This window comes from Micropterus salmoides, unplaced genomic scaffold, assembly GCF_014851395.1.
Source record: "Micropterus salmoides isolate LMB-PRFRI ecotype aquatic unplaced genomic scaffold, ASM1485139v1 Ms_hic_scaffold_7, whole genome shotgun sequence".
Lineage (NCBI taxonomy): Eukaryota > Metazoa > Chordata > Actinopteri > Centrarchiformes > Centrarchidae > Micropterus > Micropterus salmoides.
The window spans coordinates 20,905,913-20,924,420 of record NW_024044459.1 but is presented as its reverse complement, the minus strand read 5'-3'; the positions used below and the strand labels follow the sequence as shown (position 1 = coordinate 20,924,420).

Genomic DNA, 18,508 nt, shown 5'->3' with positions numbered 1-18,508 from the left:
AAACAGCAAAAACATCACACTTGAGAAGCAAGAACCAGAGAATGTTTAGAAATTTTGCTTAATAAATAACTGAAACGAGCATCATCGTTTTGCAATGTGCAGCTAAATTTTATTCAGATTTTAAGACCGTGGAACGATAGCTTTTTATTTGTAATGATGATAGTTTGGATCATATTTTGTCCCATTCTGTTATTGATTTAGCTCTAACATTTTGCGTGCATGTTTATTTCTGTGTCCTTCAGCCAATCTGGCTCAGATAGCCTTCGAATCAGTGGTGTCTATTGTCAACAGTCTTCATAACAGTCAGGAGCTTACCAGGGACCAGCAGGGTAGGAACAGCCTCTTGGCGACTTACCTTTACTGGGTATTTCGCTTGCCTGATCCCCCTCAAGACATGCAGAATGCAGGTACAGACAAGCATTTATAAGTATGAATTTGCATTTTTGTTTTTTGTTATTTTTCCTTTGATTATATTTGCTGTGGTTATCTTAAGAACTAAGAATTTCGCTTTTTTGCATGTCCATGGAACCGTCTTCAGGTTCAGGGAGTATGATACCTTCTGCCGAGAGCCGTTACAGCACCATGGGTCGGGCCACAGCAGCCACAGTTGGCAGTATGCTTCTCCAGTCCAGAATCCGCAGCAGCAGCAACCCTGACATACCCGGTCCACATACCTCTGCTGAAGATGCTGAAGTCAAAAACATCTTTTCTGCCAAGGTACAGAAGGTTTCCCCACATCAAATCTCCCGAAATGTATCTGTAAGAGCAGTCACCAAAACACTGATTTGCATTTGTGTCACATAAATTAAGTTCAGTTTTGGAAGCTTTCTGCCTAAATAAGCTGCATTATATCTATGTACTCTTATATATTTGACAAACTATACAGCATGGACACACACACACACACACACACACACACACACACGCACACACGCACACACAAAGCGCAGTATGTAAATATCTCAGCATGATTGCAGATACACACAAAACAGTCATTTGCTGTTCATCCCCACAGTACATTAGGTATTGTAATAGGCCACTTGATGCCCACTCTAATGAATGCATCCATCACGTTCAATGTGATGGAACCTGTGTTTTTCTGTCTCCAGGGCCACAACAACCCAGGCAGCCGCATGTCCACCTATGTGGACGTGAGCAACCACCAGAACCCCACAGGAAGCACCAGGCCCTCTAACAGAAAGGTAAAAAAGTAACTTTTTCATGTTTCATTGTATGTCGTATTTCTTGAAGCTGCTTTAATTCATCTACCCTAAAGCAGAAGTGACATCCTTCTGTTGTGAATATTTTGGATGTCTTGTCTCCTACAGATGGAAACAATAGCATCATGTGAATTGATGATGTCAGTGGTTGACACTGACCAGTGATCAGTGACCAACTCTGTGGCCCCTGTAGACCCTTGATATATTCCATCCAATTGAGTTTCATCTGAAAGTTGCCTTACAGCTGTTTCTCAGAAAATATACTTTAGGTGGTAATATTCACTGTCCTGTGAGTAGTTCCACAATTTGTAAATAGATTACATTATCACTGCAATCTTGTTGTAATTATTTTGTGGTTGAAGTGTGAAATGGTAATACATTCTATTTTTTTCTTAAATAATTACTGTTTATATTTTCCATTCATTTACTTTGTGGAGACAGCACATTGACCTGAAAATAAACAAATTAAATGATATCTGGTGACGTTTAACTAGAAACTGTTTCTTGTCTTATACTTAATTTAAAAAACTAAAACTTTGTTAGAAGAATTCCTTTTCTTACTGTTAGGATTAAACATGAATTTTACAGCACTCAAACTTTAAAAGTCCTGCTGTACAGCTTAATACTGTAAGTAGAGCTGTCAGGCAGCCACCAGTTCCCTCTTGTAGCCACAGGGTGGGAGTGTGACACTGAGGACGCTGGTAATGCTCTGTGTTTGGGTTTTGGTCAATGTTTGTTCTCCTGTTCAAAGCTCAGCCAGTGTATTAAAATGAAGTCACAGTGATATTCAGTGTACTGCTTGTAGATACTCCATTTAATACGATATTGTTTATTCAATTAGCCACCAAAGGGTTTGTGTATTTCCTCCCTTGCAGCAGTTTCATGAGGAGCTGGCCCTGCAGATGGTCGTCAGCACTGGGGTCTGCAGAGAGAACGCATACAAATATGCCTGGTTCTTCTTTGAGCTATTGGTTAGTGTGCTTTTTTTTTTGTTGTTGTTGAATTTGCAGAGGGTGTTTTTTTTTTTTTTGTTTTTTTGATTGACACTTAAGTAATGAATTAAATGGATGAATGGGTGTTATAAAAATGACTCATACCAAACAGTACATGACCTCGTGGCCACACACCTTAAAAGATAAATGATGGTTTTATTGTGTGATGAATAAAAGGGCATTTTGAAATCACTGCAGTCTGTAATTTATCAAGACGCCTGACAATTTATCACTTTGTTCTCTGTTCACTCTGTGCACTCAGTTTTGGAAGTCTATCATCACTCACATTCACTTTCATCCCTTCAGTTCATCTCACTTAATTTATATTTCTTCCTTCAATAACTTCACTAGAGGATGCTCACCTTAATTAATTGAAGGCATCTTTTGAAATTTGACTGAAAAATGAACATAGAACGTGATAGTAAATAATTAAACATTGCTCTTTTATTACCAGGTCACCATTTTTATCATATCAACTTTGCATCTGTCAGATTATTGACCTACATGTATATTGATCACTCATGCTTTCAGTTAACATGCATTTCCCTATTTTGTTTGTGTCTTATTCGCATTTTGTGTGTGTGTGTGTGTGTGTGTGCGTGTGTGTGTGTGTGTGTGTGTGCGTGTAAACAGGTGAAAAGCATGGCTCAGCATGTGTCTCAGCTCGACAAGCACAGTGTCCCTCGAAGAAGTCGCTTCTCTGACCGATTTAAAGATGACATCACCACCATTGTCTCTGTGGTTACAGCTGAGATTGGGACCATCCTTGTCAAACAACATAAGGTAAGGAATATGATGATGATGACGACAGTACATTTTGCTCATCAATATCAGACGAGTTTCGTCCCCAAAACGTTTTACTGGTCCTGGGTTGGGTAGAAGCGGTTTCAGCCTCTGTGTACATGTTGTCCGTGTTCTCCAAACAACAGGAAGTTGGAGGTGCTAATTATATTTGCCTCTGTGGTATCAGAAGCACAGCTTTCACAGCTAGATGCTTGGCAAGACCCACTCAGTGCAGCTCAGTGATTAATGTTTGTTGATTGTTCTTGTTTTAGGAGGTAGAACAAGCGGAGAAAGTCAACATCAGCCTGGCCTTCTTCCTCTATGACCTGCTGTCTCTGATGGACCGAGGGTTTGTCTTTCAGCTGGTGAAAAACTACTGCAACCAGGTAGAATAACACTGATAACAAACCAAAACCATGTGACTTTAAACACATTTATCCAGTAAGTTCCCCCGTAGGAGCTATTTTTGTTTCTTGACAAAAATTTTTGTTTTGTTTCTGAAAGAAAAGGCTTCCATGCGTATTAATGTGTCTTTTTTATGAATTTATGAATTTTATTTACCCTCTGTATATGTTTTGAAGAACTATCATGTGTTTAATTGATTATTCTTTGCTCTATTTCCCTTCTAGATGTCAGCTAAGAGCGTGTCAATGCCAACGTTGATCAGCATGCGTCTGGAGTTCCTGCGAATCCTGTGCAGTCATGAGCACTACCTCAACCTGAGCCTCTTCTTCAGCGGGTCTTCCTCCGCTCCCACATCACCGTGTCCATCTATCTCCTCGCAGGTCTGTTCACTTGTCAGTCAAGATTTGCACTAATGTATATTTGTAATTCAGGCATTCAGGGGATTGTTTCATCATTGACAGTGAATAAATACAACAATCTGATAAACTGACATTCATGGCAAGTCACGTATATTTAAACAGCCCTACAAAAAATGGTTCTCACAAGGGTTCAAAATCTGTGCTGCATATAGCATAAAGATCCTCTGTTTCGATAAAGAATATCATCATAGCTGCAAAAACATAGTAAGTGGAAAAAATGTACTCCAGTTCTTGCCCCTCACATTGTGTCTGTCTCTGGTTCATTTCATCTTTCCATTCAGAGCTCCGGCTCGTGTAGTTTCCAGGAGCAGCAGAGGATCTTGGGGCTGTTTGAGCTTTCTCAGGAATTTAAGCAGCAGCACTACCTTACCGGTCTGCTGCTGACAGAGCTCAGCGCCGCCCTAGACATGGAGTCAGAGGGGTAAGAATACATGGACACTTTCAAGTTACCCCTAAGTTATTGCCTCCATGTTGCTTTGTTATTTCAAAAATGCAATGTACGTAAAGTTCTTTCCACTTTCTTTCAAGGTTCTCACATAATTGACATTACCTTCCGTATATAGATTGATCAAACTGTTGCAAGTCACAAATCAAAGAAAATCACAGCCTCAGGCTTGCAAACCTGCTTTTGATATGGACAGATTCTAATAAATATACAACACCCCAAATTGCCAAATACTGTGTATAACCTCTGTAAGTATTTGAATCATGTACACCTGTAATGTAATTAGTGGGTTAAATAAACTTTAAAAACTTGTATGTGTGTTCAAAGGGGAAAGGTCCAGAGAAAGGCCATCAATGCCATCTGCAGCCTGCTGTGTTCCCATGATCTTGACCAGCGCTGTGATAAACCTGATGTCAGAGCCAAGGTGGCTGGCCTTTACCTCTCCCTGGTGGGGATCATAATTGATTCCACCACCTATCTGGACTTCACAGGTATATATGGTATCAAACACACAAGTGCTCTGAGATATAAATTGTATACATGCTCATTCAATAGCAAGCACTTAAAGTCCGTGTTGATCCATAAAGTTCATGTCATTTCTCATGAAGCCACGTACAGTATATAGCCTCAAGTTATTCATGGTAGAATAACACTTAACAAATGCATTTATCAACCATTATATGTCCACAAAGTCATAATGGTTCTGCAGTTTTTGTGAACTATTTAATAACAAAACAAATATACCCACTCTTAAGAGTTGGTGATATGGTCAGCTTGCTGCCTCTTACAGAAGCTTGGTTATTTATCAGTTTCCACTAATTACCAATTTATCATACCCACTGTTGTGTAACAGCATTTTTATCATAATAGTATTTTTACTATATTTCTTTGTTATGTATTGTGTGTTATGTAACTACTACATACTACATAGGAACACACATTGCATTAATCTTTGATTCCGATGTTTGTTTTACCTCGGATAAAGACTCAGCAGTGTCAAATATTTTGCACAATTAAGACTTGAATGAATTTTTCACTTGAGTGAATTTATCCTGTGTGTTTCACATGTGACCCTGTCTCCGTAGTTTCTGACACGCGCGGTGGTAAAAACAAGATGGGCGGACCCGTGGATGACCTTGAAAATGTCCCACCCATAAATCAGTCTGTAGCTATGGCGATTGCCGGGAATCCTTTCAACACGCTCGGACGGAATGTTCTCGTTTCTATGGCATCGATGGTAAAATTCATTTAATATGTGATATGTTAGATTTTAGTATGATTTTTATTGCTTTTAAAAGTTCAGAAGTACCTGTCTGTGTCTGTGAGTAGTCTGCCTCCTAACAGGTGAGCTGCACTGAGGTAGATTGATTAGCTGTCAGAGCCACGCACACACTTCATCCATCCTGAAAAATCACACACACACACACACACACACACACACACACACACACACACACACACGTGTCTGCTGGAGATGGTTTATGGGCAGGCATTGCCATCATAAGTGAACAGGGCCGTCCTCCCTGACAAACACATCAATCAAGTGTAGCTACAGCAACAACACAGGCACTAAAACTGAACCATGCCATTCTCTTCCTCTTTCTCTGCTTCCTTCCAAGAGATGAATCAGTTCCTTGCATGTTGTAACATGAAATACTGTTGTGGAAAAACTGAATTTCACACAACTGAGCCGTCGGCCTGGAATCCATCACAAATCCAAACATGGCTGCCAGAGCGCTTGTTTCTCATTTTCAAGCAGCTCTCCTTCAAACATTGTTTGAATCTTTTACTCTCAGCAACAGAAAATGGTTTTTCACAGAAAGCACGATTTCAAATAAACAAGTGACATTTTTGATTACATGCTACACATATTTGACGTTGGTTCTGGTTGAGCTTTACTCAGAGACCTGGAAACCAGGTTCTAGGTGGGACACCTAGAGCACTAGGAGGTTAATGGCTACATTCATCAAAGCTGCCACACAGTGAAGCAGCGGTAGCCCTCTATGGTAGCAATTCATCATCACACGAATGAAAGTAAATTAATCTGCAGTAGATTTAACGCCTATTAAAATGGGTAAGAGAACCAGTCTTTACTAAAGCCAGCATGGAAAGAAGTCTGTCAGCCTTGTTTGTGTTTTAAAGAAGCTTGTTAGTTTGTTCGATTCTCTTGTTATATACACTGTATAACTCAAAGGGTAGAGCAGGAGACTACCACTGATAAGCGTTAAAAAAGTCATTGTGCTTGGAGGTCTTTTGCATCAAAGCATTTCCCTTGCTATCTGTTGTGTTGTAATATACTGGACATTACATATAATTAAGGACTCCTACACAGAAAATATTTTTTAACCTTTGTACCACACTGGAATCCTGTTTAGGATGCATCACTTTGATTTATTTTCTGGTAGGTTATTTCTCAGTTTAGGTACATGTACAGCAGATGCATGTTTGTGTGTATGTGTCTGAGTGATTTCAGGTGCTCTTTCTATTCAGTTAGAGCTACAGTGCACTGTATCATACTGCATATCTGTCTCTCTCCTCTCCCCAGCAAGGTAAATCCATAGCCACCCTGGCAGCAGACACCAGTCGCCACCTGTTGGTGTGTTTTCTGTGGGTGATGAAGAACGCTGATAGGAATCTGATTCAGCGCTGGACTATAGAAATGCCTCCCTCGCAGCTCAACAAGCTGCTGGAGCTCCTCACTATCTGTGTGTCCTGCTTTGAGTATAGGGTCAGTTTGCTCATGTATTGACTTGTGTTGTACTCTTTTGCATCAGTCATTTAAATTCAGTTCACATTTATATAAATACAGGGACTTACTTTGCAGTAGGGATGGCTGTGTATTTGTTCATCTTGTATGCATGTGTGTTTATCATACAGAACTTAAGGATAAATAAAAAAAATATTAAAAACTGTATGTGCTTTGTGCTTGTACCAGGTAAATATGTGTTTTTGTGTGTTTGTAGGGTAAGCAGAGCACTGACAAAGTGAGCACCCAGGCCTTACAGAAATCTCATCAGGCCAAGATGCAGCTGGAAGAAGCCCTCTTGAGAGGAACGGGAGCCCGTGGGGAAATGATGAAACGAGTTGGAGGTAGCGTATCTGTTTGTGCTTGGAATTGCTTGTCTGTCAAATTTAAGTCTGCATTTTCTGCAAGATTTCAAAGTTTTGGACATGAACCACCTCCAAAACTTTCATATTTTATAAATGTGTGGTCAGCAAGTCACTGCAAGAACCAATTTCAGGTTACACAGTCCATGCTTAGGGACTCTCAGTCTCCCTATGAAGTATGTCTGTTCTGTGTTAAGCAGTGTTTGAAACATGGGTATACTTTGGTGTATTTGGAGACTAAGTAAATGTTGGATTATTGTGAAAGAAATACAGCAATTAATTGCTTAATTATTATCAGCAAATGTTCACACAAATCATCTCATTTTCTTCTTGCACTGCAATAAACTTTTTGTCATAAAACATGATGTGAATTCATCTTTTAGACTGCTTGGATTCCTACACATAATCTGTACCGAGTCTGCATAGTAGTTTCTCACTAGCTGTTTTCTTGAAGTGATTATCTGCCTTTGAATTCCTCACAGGAATGGATAGGACCATGGGCCAAAGAGAAAACCTACGATGGAGGAAAGACCTCACTCAGTGGAGACAGACCAATGACAAACAGGATAAGTACGTTTTGCACGTCTGCCGTCCAGTTTTCACAGCGTCTCTTCTTTCTTTCTTTAGATCGTTTATTGCTTTCATTCCTCTCTAAATATCTGTCTCTCACTGCCTTCCATCAGGACTAAAGCAGAGTTGGACCAGGAGGCTCTGATTAGTGGAAACTTAGCCACAGAGGCTAACCTCATAGTGCTGGACCTGCTGGAAACCATTGTACAGGTCAGAACACTCTCTACAGAACATGAACACATGAAAAATATAATGTAGTCCTTTTGACAATCTGGCATTTAGCATAAGGTTTTCCAAATCAATATGCAATATAATTTGCATCTTCAGACAGATCTGAGAGTCAACAAGAGATTCTTTTACATCTGCAAGCCCTTAAAAACAGTTAAATAATTAAAACACCAACAAAGTTCCTGATTAGGTATTTGAACAGTATACTTTTGCAGTGTTATCACTCAGTGAATCACTATAAAACATAGAAGAGGTTGAATGTAAAGGTAAATGTTTTTAATGGCTGAGAATGAACACCGTACGCAATGTGTTGAACAAAAAGATGGCAAAATATGCAACCCATGACATATTTTAGTCTTAGCTTTAAACTTATCTGTGAAAACTGCATATTTAACCACTGCTGTTGTACAGATTTCTCAATGTAGTTTTGCACTCCAGTGTATCCACAGGTGTTAACATTTGTCTCCATATGATTTGGTAATTTTGTCATTTGTCTCCTGTCTAGGCAGTGCCATTGACTGAGTGTAAGGACAGCGTGGTTGGCGGGGTGTTGAAGGTGTTGCTCCACTCTCTCACCTGCAACCAGAGTACCACTTTCCTCTCTCACACCTTCAGCACACTTAGAGCGCTTGTTGTCAAGGTAATTTTATTATGGTGTGTGTGTGTGTGTGTGTGGTTGCATACACGATTCAGGAGCAAGTGTATGGGTGGGTGTGTATACATAAACACTAGTTGTGTCTAAATTAAATATTCCTTTTGGGGAAGGCAAACTGCTGAAGCAAGCCTGAATTATTTGTCTATACATGCCTGCGTGCATGTCTGTCTTTACCAACCACCTTGTGTGTCTGGTTTCATTTGTCTGTATGTGTGTGTGTTTTTGTGCAGTTTGGGGACCTGTTGTTTGAGGAGGAGGCGGAGCAGTGTGCAGACCTGTGCCAGAAGATGCTTCAGTACTGCAGCAGCCCTGTCGATGAGAACAGGAGCCAGGCCTGTGCCACCCTCTATCTCATCATGAGATATAGCTACAGCAATGCCAGTGTAAGCACACACACAAAAACATCACACTCAGAAGATGATCCTGTGTATATGTTCCAATGGGTTCTTATGGTCTCGGCCAGGACACTCTTGGAAAAGAGATTTTAAATCTCAACAAGCATTTCCTGGTTAAATAAAGGTTTAATAATAAAAAGGATGCACACACACATAGAAACACCCACACAAAGCAAATGTCAGGCATGTGTTACCTTTCTGTCAGATAAAACCTTATCTAACATCCAAGCTTGCAGACGAAATTGCATTTATGTCAGACTAAATTGAATTTAAGTGCACACGAGAGTTCAGAGTTGCTTTTGATGCATGTTCTCATGAACACGCATAGAAGCGGAGAGTCACACACATCCCTATCCCTATCTTCTCCACTTTTCCTCTCCTGCTTGCCTTTAATGTCTTTTCCATGTCTATTTTGAGCGTGCTGCAGAAAGTTTCTGCTGAAGGATGTGTCTCTGAGTAGGGAGCAGAGAGATATGTCACTGTCTGCCTCTCCATGTTCCTACCCCTCTTTAACTAATGACAGCCAGACCTCTATGTGTATGTGTGTGTGTGGGTGTTCCAGTATATACTATATGTGTGAGTGTGTTTAGTATATGTGTCTCAAGGGCAGGGAGAATGTGAAAGGGGTGGAAAGGAGGAAATCAAGATAAAGAAGCAGTGATGGAGGGAGATAAAAAAAAAAAGGACAAGACTGAGACAGACCTGAAGGAAGGGAGGTTTAAGAATAGAGTATTTTCTCTGCTAGTTCGAAAACTGCTGTTGCAGTCGATATTTCCTGTGTTTACGGTCTGTATTCTTTAATGAAAGTCAGACACCAGTCTGCAGATCACACTTACACATGCACATATAGTATCTCCAGTTCAAAGAGAGTATTTCCCATCTGCGTGTCCCAGTGTATGTTTGTTTATGTGCTGTATACAGAGGGAACTGTGATCTCAATTAGCGTAGCAGCCGTATGACTCATTCATTACTCTTACTCTCCACCTCTTCCTGTGTTTATGTTTTTATCCCTTCACCCGCCCTCGTCTTGCTCTCTGTCTGTCACACACACTTTTTCCCCCTCTCCATCATTTACTTTCATTTTAGATTGTGGTAATAAAAAGAGAAAAAAATACCAGGCTTTTTTCTCCCCAGAAATGGAACAAATCACTAAAAACAGATACCGGTGGTTAAAAACATGTCCAGTTATGGAAAAGGTTGGAAAGGCAACTAGAGGAAAAGGGCCAGATGAGAAAGAGAGAGAGAGTGAAAGACAAAGAGGGTCATGTGTTGACTAAAGCGATCATTTAGGCTACTTCTTAGCGCGCACGCACACACACACACGTACGCGTACGCACACACAAGTACGCACACACAAGTACGCACACACACGTACACAATGAGTTAGAGGGCAGTGATGGGTGGTTAGTCTCTGGCTCCATGCTCAGTTGAACAGAATGGGGCCGTAGAGATGATCCATGGGTGATTATGTCTCTGCTAATGGGAGATCATTTCCCGCTTAGCTGGTCATGCTGGAGATAGATGGGACACATACACGAGCACACTCTCTCTCACACACGTACACACACACACAAAGCCCACACTGCATAGGATGGAGGGGTGTTTGTCAGGCCTGTTATCTTGGGACAGGTAGTGTGAAGGATGGAGAGACAAGGAAAGGGAGGGAACAAGGGACACAACTTGAGGAGAGAAAACAGCTCACCAATTTTAGCATTGCTTATTACCTTTTTTCACATACAACAAAATAATGATGCATCTGTTGTAGCTCTCGTTTTCTGTGTGCTGTCAAGTGGCGATACATAAATAAAATGAACATGGCACAAGCAAAGTGTTTCCGAAGACACCATACTGCACGACTTGGAAAAGAAGTTAGAGCATCCTCTTTACAGATCTAACTATTGCATACACACAACCAAGTACAGTGTGTAAGCATTTAAATTTTCAATTTATATATACTTTATGGTGATTTGTTATTGTCTCAGTAGGGAACATGAAGGGCAGGTTAAAGGTTGAATTACCAGAAATTAAATACAGTACAGTAAATATCAATAAAACAAAATCCCCAAATGATATTACCAAAAAACAAGTGTTCCAAGCGTGCGGATGTGTTTGTCTATCTTTTATGCATACCAATACTGGCATAAAAGCTTTTACACTCATTACGCAAATATAACTCTCCTGCGTGATTCTCATACGGCATTGCAGCTGCTTTTCATTCCATACATGACAGTAGCTTTTGTTTTGGCTTATTATTATGTTTTTAATGTTTTGGTACCCTGCTGTCCCAATGTCCCTAGAGTAGAACATTTTTAAAGACTATGAAATCTGAATCACATAGTGTGTTTTGGAACTGACAAACAAACATAATGGCCTGTCTCTAATAAAGAGCCTCTTTTGTTGAAGTGAGTACATGCCCTGGCCATTATTGGAAGTTTTTATGGCAACTAAGCAATTTAGAGGCCAAATCTAGTCAAACAGGACCAGAAGAAGGAATGTTTCCATTCCTGCTAGCTGCATTTGTCTGTTATGTTAGTATGCCTTGTCTATCCTTTAAAATCTATAAATTTGTTCTTAAGCTTGTAAGGAAATTATCAAAAGGGAAAAGGAAGTTGAAATTTCACAAATGCATTGAGCATCTTGTCTTACTGTATGATAAACACTGCAAAATGTTAAACACTGACATTCTCTGCGGGCCCCTCTGTCTTTGTCAGAACTTCTCAAGAGTGAAAATGCAGGTCACCATGTCTCTGGCCTCGCTGGTGGGCAAGTCCTCAGACTTCCAGGAGGAATACTTACGACGCTCACTCCGCACCATCCTGGCCTACGCGGAGGAGGACACGGAGATGCAGAACACTCAGCTGCCCTCACAGGTAGAAAATAATGCACACAATGACACACACACCGCTACTACTGTATTAAACTGATGATACTGATCGTATTGTGTCCTCATGCCTGCCTCTTGTGTCTTGTCTGTATTTTCAGGTGGATGAGCTTCTAAGAAACCTTAACAGTATTTTGTCAGACACGGTGAAGATGAGGGAGTTCCAGGAAGATCCCGAGATGCTCATGGACCTCATGTACAGGTGAGAAACACAAAGCGTCATCTGTAAACACTGTCTCCTCGTCTTTTTTCATCTTTAGTGTCTGTCTCTTAATATGTCACTCTCTCCTCTGTCTTCTCCTCTCTCACCACCCTGTGGCTTCTCTCTATTTTGCGCTGCTGGTTCCTATTTCTCTGTGGTCGGGGCTGTTTTTCTTCTATTTGATGCCCTCACTATGGTAACCATGTGGTAGCAGTTTAGTTTTCTGTCCTGGCTTTGTGTATATGCAAATGCAAAATGTGTGTATGCATGTGTGTGCGTGTATATATACGGGTGTGTGTGAGAACACGAAGGGGAAACACTGAGACAAAGAGAGCATACATGTGCTGTATGTTGATTTAGGCACTTCACCGCAACATGCTCTAATGTCACTTACACATGTCATTTATCATGCACCTTTCTGTTTGGGTTGTGATCCCAGTCACCTGGTGAGTGTTTGACGGCTGCACAGAATGACCTGTTAGCGTTGCACACTTACCTAGACTCACCCTGACGTTCACCTCCAAGCTCACAAACACACAGGTCATTGATTCACAATACATTTGGTCTCCAGATGCTTGAATTCATTTGTAAGCATAGTTTAGTGACTCACATGCTTTAGGGTGATTTAGATGTATTCCCATGCTGTTAGCCTAATGATTATGCATGCATTCCATGAACAGGAAAACATTATCCATATTTTTTGTTGTTCATAAAAACACTAAGCAACCCAAATACTTAAATCTCTGCCACGCACGCTCTATCTATCTATCTATCTATCTATCTATCTATCTATCTATCTATCTATCTATCTATCTATCTATCTATCTATCTATCTATCTATCTATCTATCTATCTATCTATCTATCTATCTATCTATCTATCCATCTATCTATCTATCTATCTATCTATCTATCTATCTATCGCATTTGTGTGCAAAGAAGAAAAAACACAACAAAACCCTCCTTCTCCTTCCCTCCTCAGGATAGCGAAGGGCTACCAGACGTCTCCTGACCTCCGTCTGACCTGGCTGCAGAACATGGCAGAAAAGCACAACAACAGGAAGTGTTTCACTGAGTCGGCTATGTGTCTGGTCCACGCCGCTGCCCTGGTGGCCGAGTATCTCAGCATGCTGGAGGATCACAAGTATCTGCCTGTTGGCAGCGTCACCTTCCAGGTAGGGAACAAAAATACTGATATAACACTCAAATTAGCAAGGAACTAATAATAAACACATGTTCAGACTGAAAGGAGGGAACAATTACAGCCACTCAAAATAATAAGCATTCATCGTTTGTTTGTTGTGACTGTTGGTTGTTTTGTTGAACGGAGGCAAAACCTCCCTTGCACAACACACCACATCACACGTCTCCCTACGGATTATTCCCAAATTTGGCTGTGTGTGCCCAGAGGGGGGAGCTGTACACTCATAACGTCAACATATAAATATGGTCCCTTAGTAGCACTGCTTAACACAACATCTTTGAAGTTGGAGGTGGGGGGCGGAAATGCAAACGTGCTCCTGTGGGAACATGTGAACAGACTGTTTCCTTGAACTGAAAACAAACAGTTAAAGCAGTAACTATGAAGACGCTGTTATCGATGAGCTGTGTCACAGACAGGAAATCTGTGGCGCTTTGGTGCAGGACACTCTGACCTGCAGCAGTCAGCAGGTCATTGATTGGATGGTCCAAATTAGTTCCATTTCCCACAGTAGGACATCTCCCTAAGCCAGCTATGTGATTGATTATTTGATTAAGGGGGTTAATTGATTGATTAGCTGGTTGATTTTTCTCTACAGAACATCTCCCCCAACGTGCTGGAGGAGTCGGCAGTGTCAGATGACATCCTGTCCCCCGACGAGGATGGGGTGTGTTCGGGACGCTACTTCACTGAGAGCGGCCTGGTGGGATTGCTTGAACAGGCTGCTGAGCTCTTCAGCAATGTGAGACAATGAAGCTGCACTGCTATTTAATATTTATTTGTAGTGTTCACATACAAACCTGTAGCTGTATCCCAAATGCATACTTCATACTAATTCTTAGCAAGTTTTGAGTATGTAGTGTGTTCACACTGGAAAAGTGGAAAAATAAATATAGTACATAGCACAGAATGTTGATTTTTTTTATTTTTTTTTATCTGCAACTGTAAAAATAATGGTATGCTATAAAGATTATAAATGGAATTCATCTAAATCACAACAACAGACAAACAGTCTGCTTAAACTTATACCACACAAACAATTATATGTTTTTATTGAACACACGCAGTGCATAAGCACAAAGGTAAATCAACAACAGAATAGCTTCAGCAGAAGAAAATACGCCTTCTAGAGTCGCCCAATCAGAGTACTGACCTGACTGAGCTTGAGATGCTTTGGCATGACCTCAAAAAGAGCGATTCACAACGGAAAACAGTTTTGTAAAGAGGAATGGTCCAAAATTCCTTTGAATGTTTACACTGTGTGTTCAATAAAAACATGAAAACATATAATTGTTTGTGTGGTATTAGTTTAAGCAGACTGTTTCTGTCTGTTGTTGTGACTTAGATGAAGATCAGATCACATTTTATGACCAATTTATGTAGAAATCCAGGTTATTCCAAAGGGTTCACATACTTTTTTCCTGCGACTGTATTGTGTTTATTCTGAACATAGAACATTTGGTTTTATATTGTGTGCGTTAAATGCAAATATTCCCTATGCATATATACTGTATGTGGTATATGCTAACAGTGATGGCTGTCTCATCAGGGTGGTCTCTTCGAGGCAGTGAATGAGGTCTACAAGATCATCATTCCAATCCTGGAGGCTCACAGAGATTTCAGAAAACTGGCATCAACTCATGACAAACTACACAGAGCATTTGATAACATCATTCAGAAGGTAATAACCATATGGCACTGTAGGGGCTGCTTCATTTATTCAATTATGTTTAAAGTAGAAATAAGAAAGACAGTAAGATACTGTGGTACATCACGTACAAAGACCTTCTGCAGAATGGAAAAGCAATGTCTTTTTTCAGTATTTCTTAAGTACGTAGAATCTGTTTCTTTTAAAATGATTTTGGATAATAAAAGAGAAATAACCGTATTTATTTGCGAAATTGTGTTTACCAAAGTGCTCTTCACAACAAATATCCCCATAAAAGGAATGACCATAATGAGAAAGAATATGTTTCGTATGTTATACTGATTAGACTAATATAAAATCTTCTTTGTTTCCTTCAGGGCCATAAGAGGATGTTTGGAACCTATTTCCGGGTGGGTTTTTATGGGGCTAAGTTCGGCGACCTGGACGAACGGGAATTCATTTACAAGGAGCCAGGGATCACACATCTGCCTGAGATATCACACAGGCTAGAGGTACAGGAGAAGTGTGTGTGTGCGTGCGTGCGCACGTTGTGAACTAATGTGTGTTTGAGTTGGAGTGAAAAAGGGAAAATGGCGCCTGGCTGGACTGTTGGAATCTGATTATGACTGAGAGACTTTGACTGACTGGGGGCAAAACTCCCAATCATCCATCTGTTTTTAGTGAGGTTTTAGAGAGCTTGGACAACTTGGCATTAATTTACATGCTTATAGAGAAATAACGTCATGAAGAGGGTTAGGTAGTGTCAGCCTCAGTCTTGAATCAAATAAGTCAATCAGTTGCTGAGTGAAATTCAAGTTATTTCATGCTTTCAAGGGTTCTTTAAACATTTTATTGTAAGATGGATAGCACTGAATGGCAGCTAAATATGTTAATTTGCATAAAAATCATGACTGCATTGACTGTATTATGAACAATACGGTATACTAACTACCCCACCCCCACCCCCCAACTCCTAGAACTTCTACAGTCAGTGTTTTGGAGAGGACACGTTGGTGATGATCAAGGACTCTACACCAGTGGACAGAAAACAACTCAACCCCAGCAAAGTAGGTGATAATGTCACACCACTGATTGGTGCGCATGTCTGTCTGTACTGTACTAAAAGAATGTGGTTGTTTAAATGTTACTAAGGACATTTTTAATAAATAATTTTAATAAATAAGAAGATTTTGGTTTTTAGTCTAACACCAAATGGTAGTGTATTGAGTATGTTAAGTAGTAGGGATGAAGCAAAGGTGTGGATTATGGTATTATAAGTAACAATGGAGAAATATACGTGTGTGTGTGTGTGTGTGTGTGTGTGTGTGTGTGTGTGTGTGTGTGTGTGTGTAATATGTGAAGTTAGAGCTTACAGCAACCACATAATATGCAAATTAATTATATTCACATTAACAAGCAGAAAATGTATGACACGTAAGGAAACCATTATAAATGCTCATCATCTTATAAACATTTTTTTTTATTAATTGTTTAAGGGTCAACTAGATCAGAAGATCAGACAATATAGTATTTCTTAGTCCTCCTGCAGGGAAATGTAGTGGCTTAACTTATTAAAAGAAGGTGTTTCATATCACATTTGTTTATAGACCCTTTAAATGTGTGTTAATATTTTTCCAACTTTATGCAGTTTAAAACAGCTTTAATCAAAAGAGCATGAGGAGGGGGTGGAGAGGATTTACTGTATTTCCTAATGTATGTAATGTGTGTCTGTTATGTTGCAAATATCGAAAAACTGCCTGTAAATAGTAAACGCCACTCCTCTCCAGGTATATATCCAGATCACATATGTGGAGCCCTTCTTTGATGACTATGAGATGAAAGACCGGCTGACAAACTTTGAGAAGAACTTCAACCTGCGCCGCTTCATGTACACCACGCCCTTCACCAAGAGCGGGAGGCCGAGGGGTGAACTCAACGAGCAGTACAAGAGGAAGACCATCCTCACCACTATGCATGCCTTCCCCTACGTCAAGACCCGCATCAATGTCATCCAGAAAGAGGAGGTAAGCTCCCAAGTCATGGTGCAGAACATCCAGCGGCTTTTAAGACTCTTTTCTTTTTCTTTTTTTTTTGGTACAATATTACCTCTTTTTTTGTTTCTAGTTCGATCTGACTCCTATTGAAGTCGCCATAGAGGACATGCAGAAGAAGACTAGAGAGCTAGCAGTTGCCACACATAGAGAAAAGCCTGATGCAAAGATGTTACAGATGCTTCTACAAGGCTCTGTGGGAGCCACAGTTAACCAGGTACGAGCATTGCATGAATGAAGGCACTGCTTATATTTTACACGACTGTCTGCACCTATTATAGCTTAAAATGATCACTTACTTCATGCTTAACTAAATGTTGGCTGTTCCCAAAATGATTGCTCTTTGTATCATACATAGCCCTTTATTCTCCCTGAGTGTTCCTTCTTAATGTGCTGGGGAAAATAAACTGGAATAATTTACCTCAATTTATCTTATCACATTTACAGTTTCCATTGTAGTTACAGAGTGCAGGTGGGAGACATGACAGTGATCACACATCAAAGCCTTCACCCCATCCATAACCCTAATCCTTCCTTTGCTTTTCCCCTGATTTAGTTAAAACGTCAATTCATCGCCCCTCTTCCTTTCATGTCTGTGCTGCACGGCATGCTGAACCGGAGATCTCTTTGATCTGATAGCTTCCAGGTCCTGCCAGCATGGTGAATGTTGGAGTAATGATGAAGCTAGCTACAGCGTCTCTGCTCCCTCCCCCTATGCTTTATCTTCCAGCGTCTAATCTGACAGGTCCCTTGCTCCGACCTGATGGTTGTATACATAACGCTAATGCTCAGCAGCTCCATAAGCATACAACTCTTGACTCTAATCAGCACAGGAGGCTGGGTTTCTGTGTGTGGGTCCACAGCTCAGACCAAGAACTGAGGCCCAGGCCCAATGCGTTTATGATGCTAATCAGGGCTGTTTAACTGTGCCTGTCGTGATGCAGACGCTGTGCGAGCGTACTGTGGTTTTATGATGAATATAAGTTAGGATAACAAGATCTCATACTGGGCAAATGGGAGCCAAATGGTGGGTGTATGCAGGGTTAGCGGTGACATTAGCCATGCAGGAGGCTAATCATGGTTCCTTCTCTGATCTGATATCTTCCTCATGTTCTAGTTCAGCATCTCAGCCCATAGCTGCATTAGGCATTCAGTTAGGAAGTCATTCCTCCCCGTCTGAATGAGAGGAATTCTCATCCCTCCTTTTGTTCATATGCTCTCAAATGTTTCCTCTCTTACCTCCTCTCTTTCCTTCCTGTGTTCTGTTTTTGCTTTCTCTTTCTTAGTCTCTCTAACTCTGTCTCTT

General features: G+C 40.6%; 1 protein-coding gene across 5 annotated transcripts in view; it reads left to right on the top strand.

The window, feature by feature from the left end:
• Positions 1-18,508, top strand: part of dock8 (dedicator of cytokinesis 8) — a 54,916-nt gene that overhangs the window by 31,159 nt on the left and 5,249 nt on the right. For 4 of the 5 annotated variants that reach the window (XR_005442433.1, XM_038703041.1, XM_038703043.1 and 1 more), the window contains 25 exons: positions 243-407; positions 539-717; positions 1,110-1,202; positions 2,096-2,191; positions 2,846-2,995; positions 3,268-3,381; positions 3,625-3,780; positions 4,101-4,240; positions 4,592-4,755; positions 5,350-5,501; positions 6,810-6,992; positions 7,228-7,354; positions 7,855-7,942; positions 8,056-8,152; positions 8,676-8,810; positions 9,056-9,208; positions 11,932-12,090; positions 12,203-12,303; positions 13,285-13,477; positions 14,102-14,245; positions 15,053-15,184; positions 15,529-15,663; positions 16,129-16,218; positions 16,939-17,175; positions 17,276-17,419. Coding sequence is in view for 4 of the 5 variants with exons in the window: in XM_038703041.1 (XP_038558969.1) it covers positions 243-407; positions 539-717; positions 1,110-1,202; positions 2,096-2,191; positions 2,846-2,995; positions 3,268-3,381; positions 3,625-3,780; positions 4,101-4,240; positions 4,592-4,755; positions 5,350-5,501; positions 6,810-6,992; positions 7,228-7,354; positions 7,855-7,942; positions 8,056-8,152; positions 8,676-8,810; positions 9,056-9,208; positions 11,932-12,090; positions 12,203-12,303; positions 13,285-13,477; positions 14,102-14,245; positions 15,053-15,184; positions 15,529-15,663; positions 16,129-16,218; positions 16,939-17,175; positions 17,276-17,419 (3,527 nt within the window). In the remaining variant the exon portion in view is untranslated. The remainder of the gene's footprint in view (positions 1-242; positions 408-538; positions 718-1,109; positions 1,203-2,095; positions 2,192-2,845; positions 2,996-3,267; positions 3,382-3,624; positions 3,781-4,100; positions 4,241-4,591; positions 4,756-5,349; positions 5,502-6,809; positions 6,993-7,227; positions 7,355-7,854; positions 7,943-8,055; positions 8,153-8,675; positions 8,811-9,055; positions 9,209-11,931; positions 12,091-12,202; positions 12,304-13,284; positions 13,478-14,101; positions 14,246-15,052; positions 15,185-15,528; positions 15,664-16,128; positions 16,219-16,938; positions 17,176-17,275; positions 17,420-18,508) is intronic. The other variant, XM_038703042.1, reaches the window with a different exon arrangement.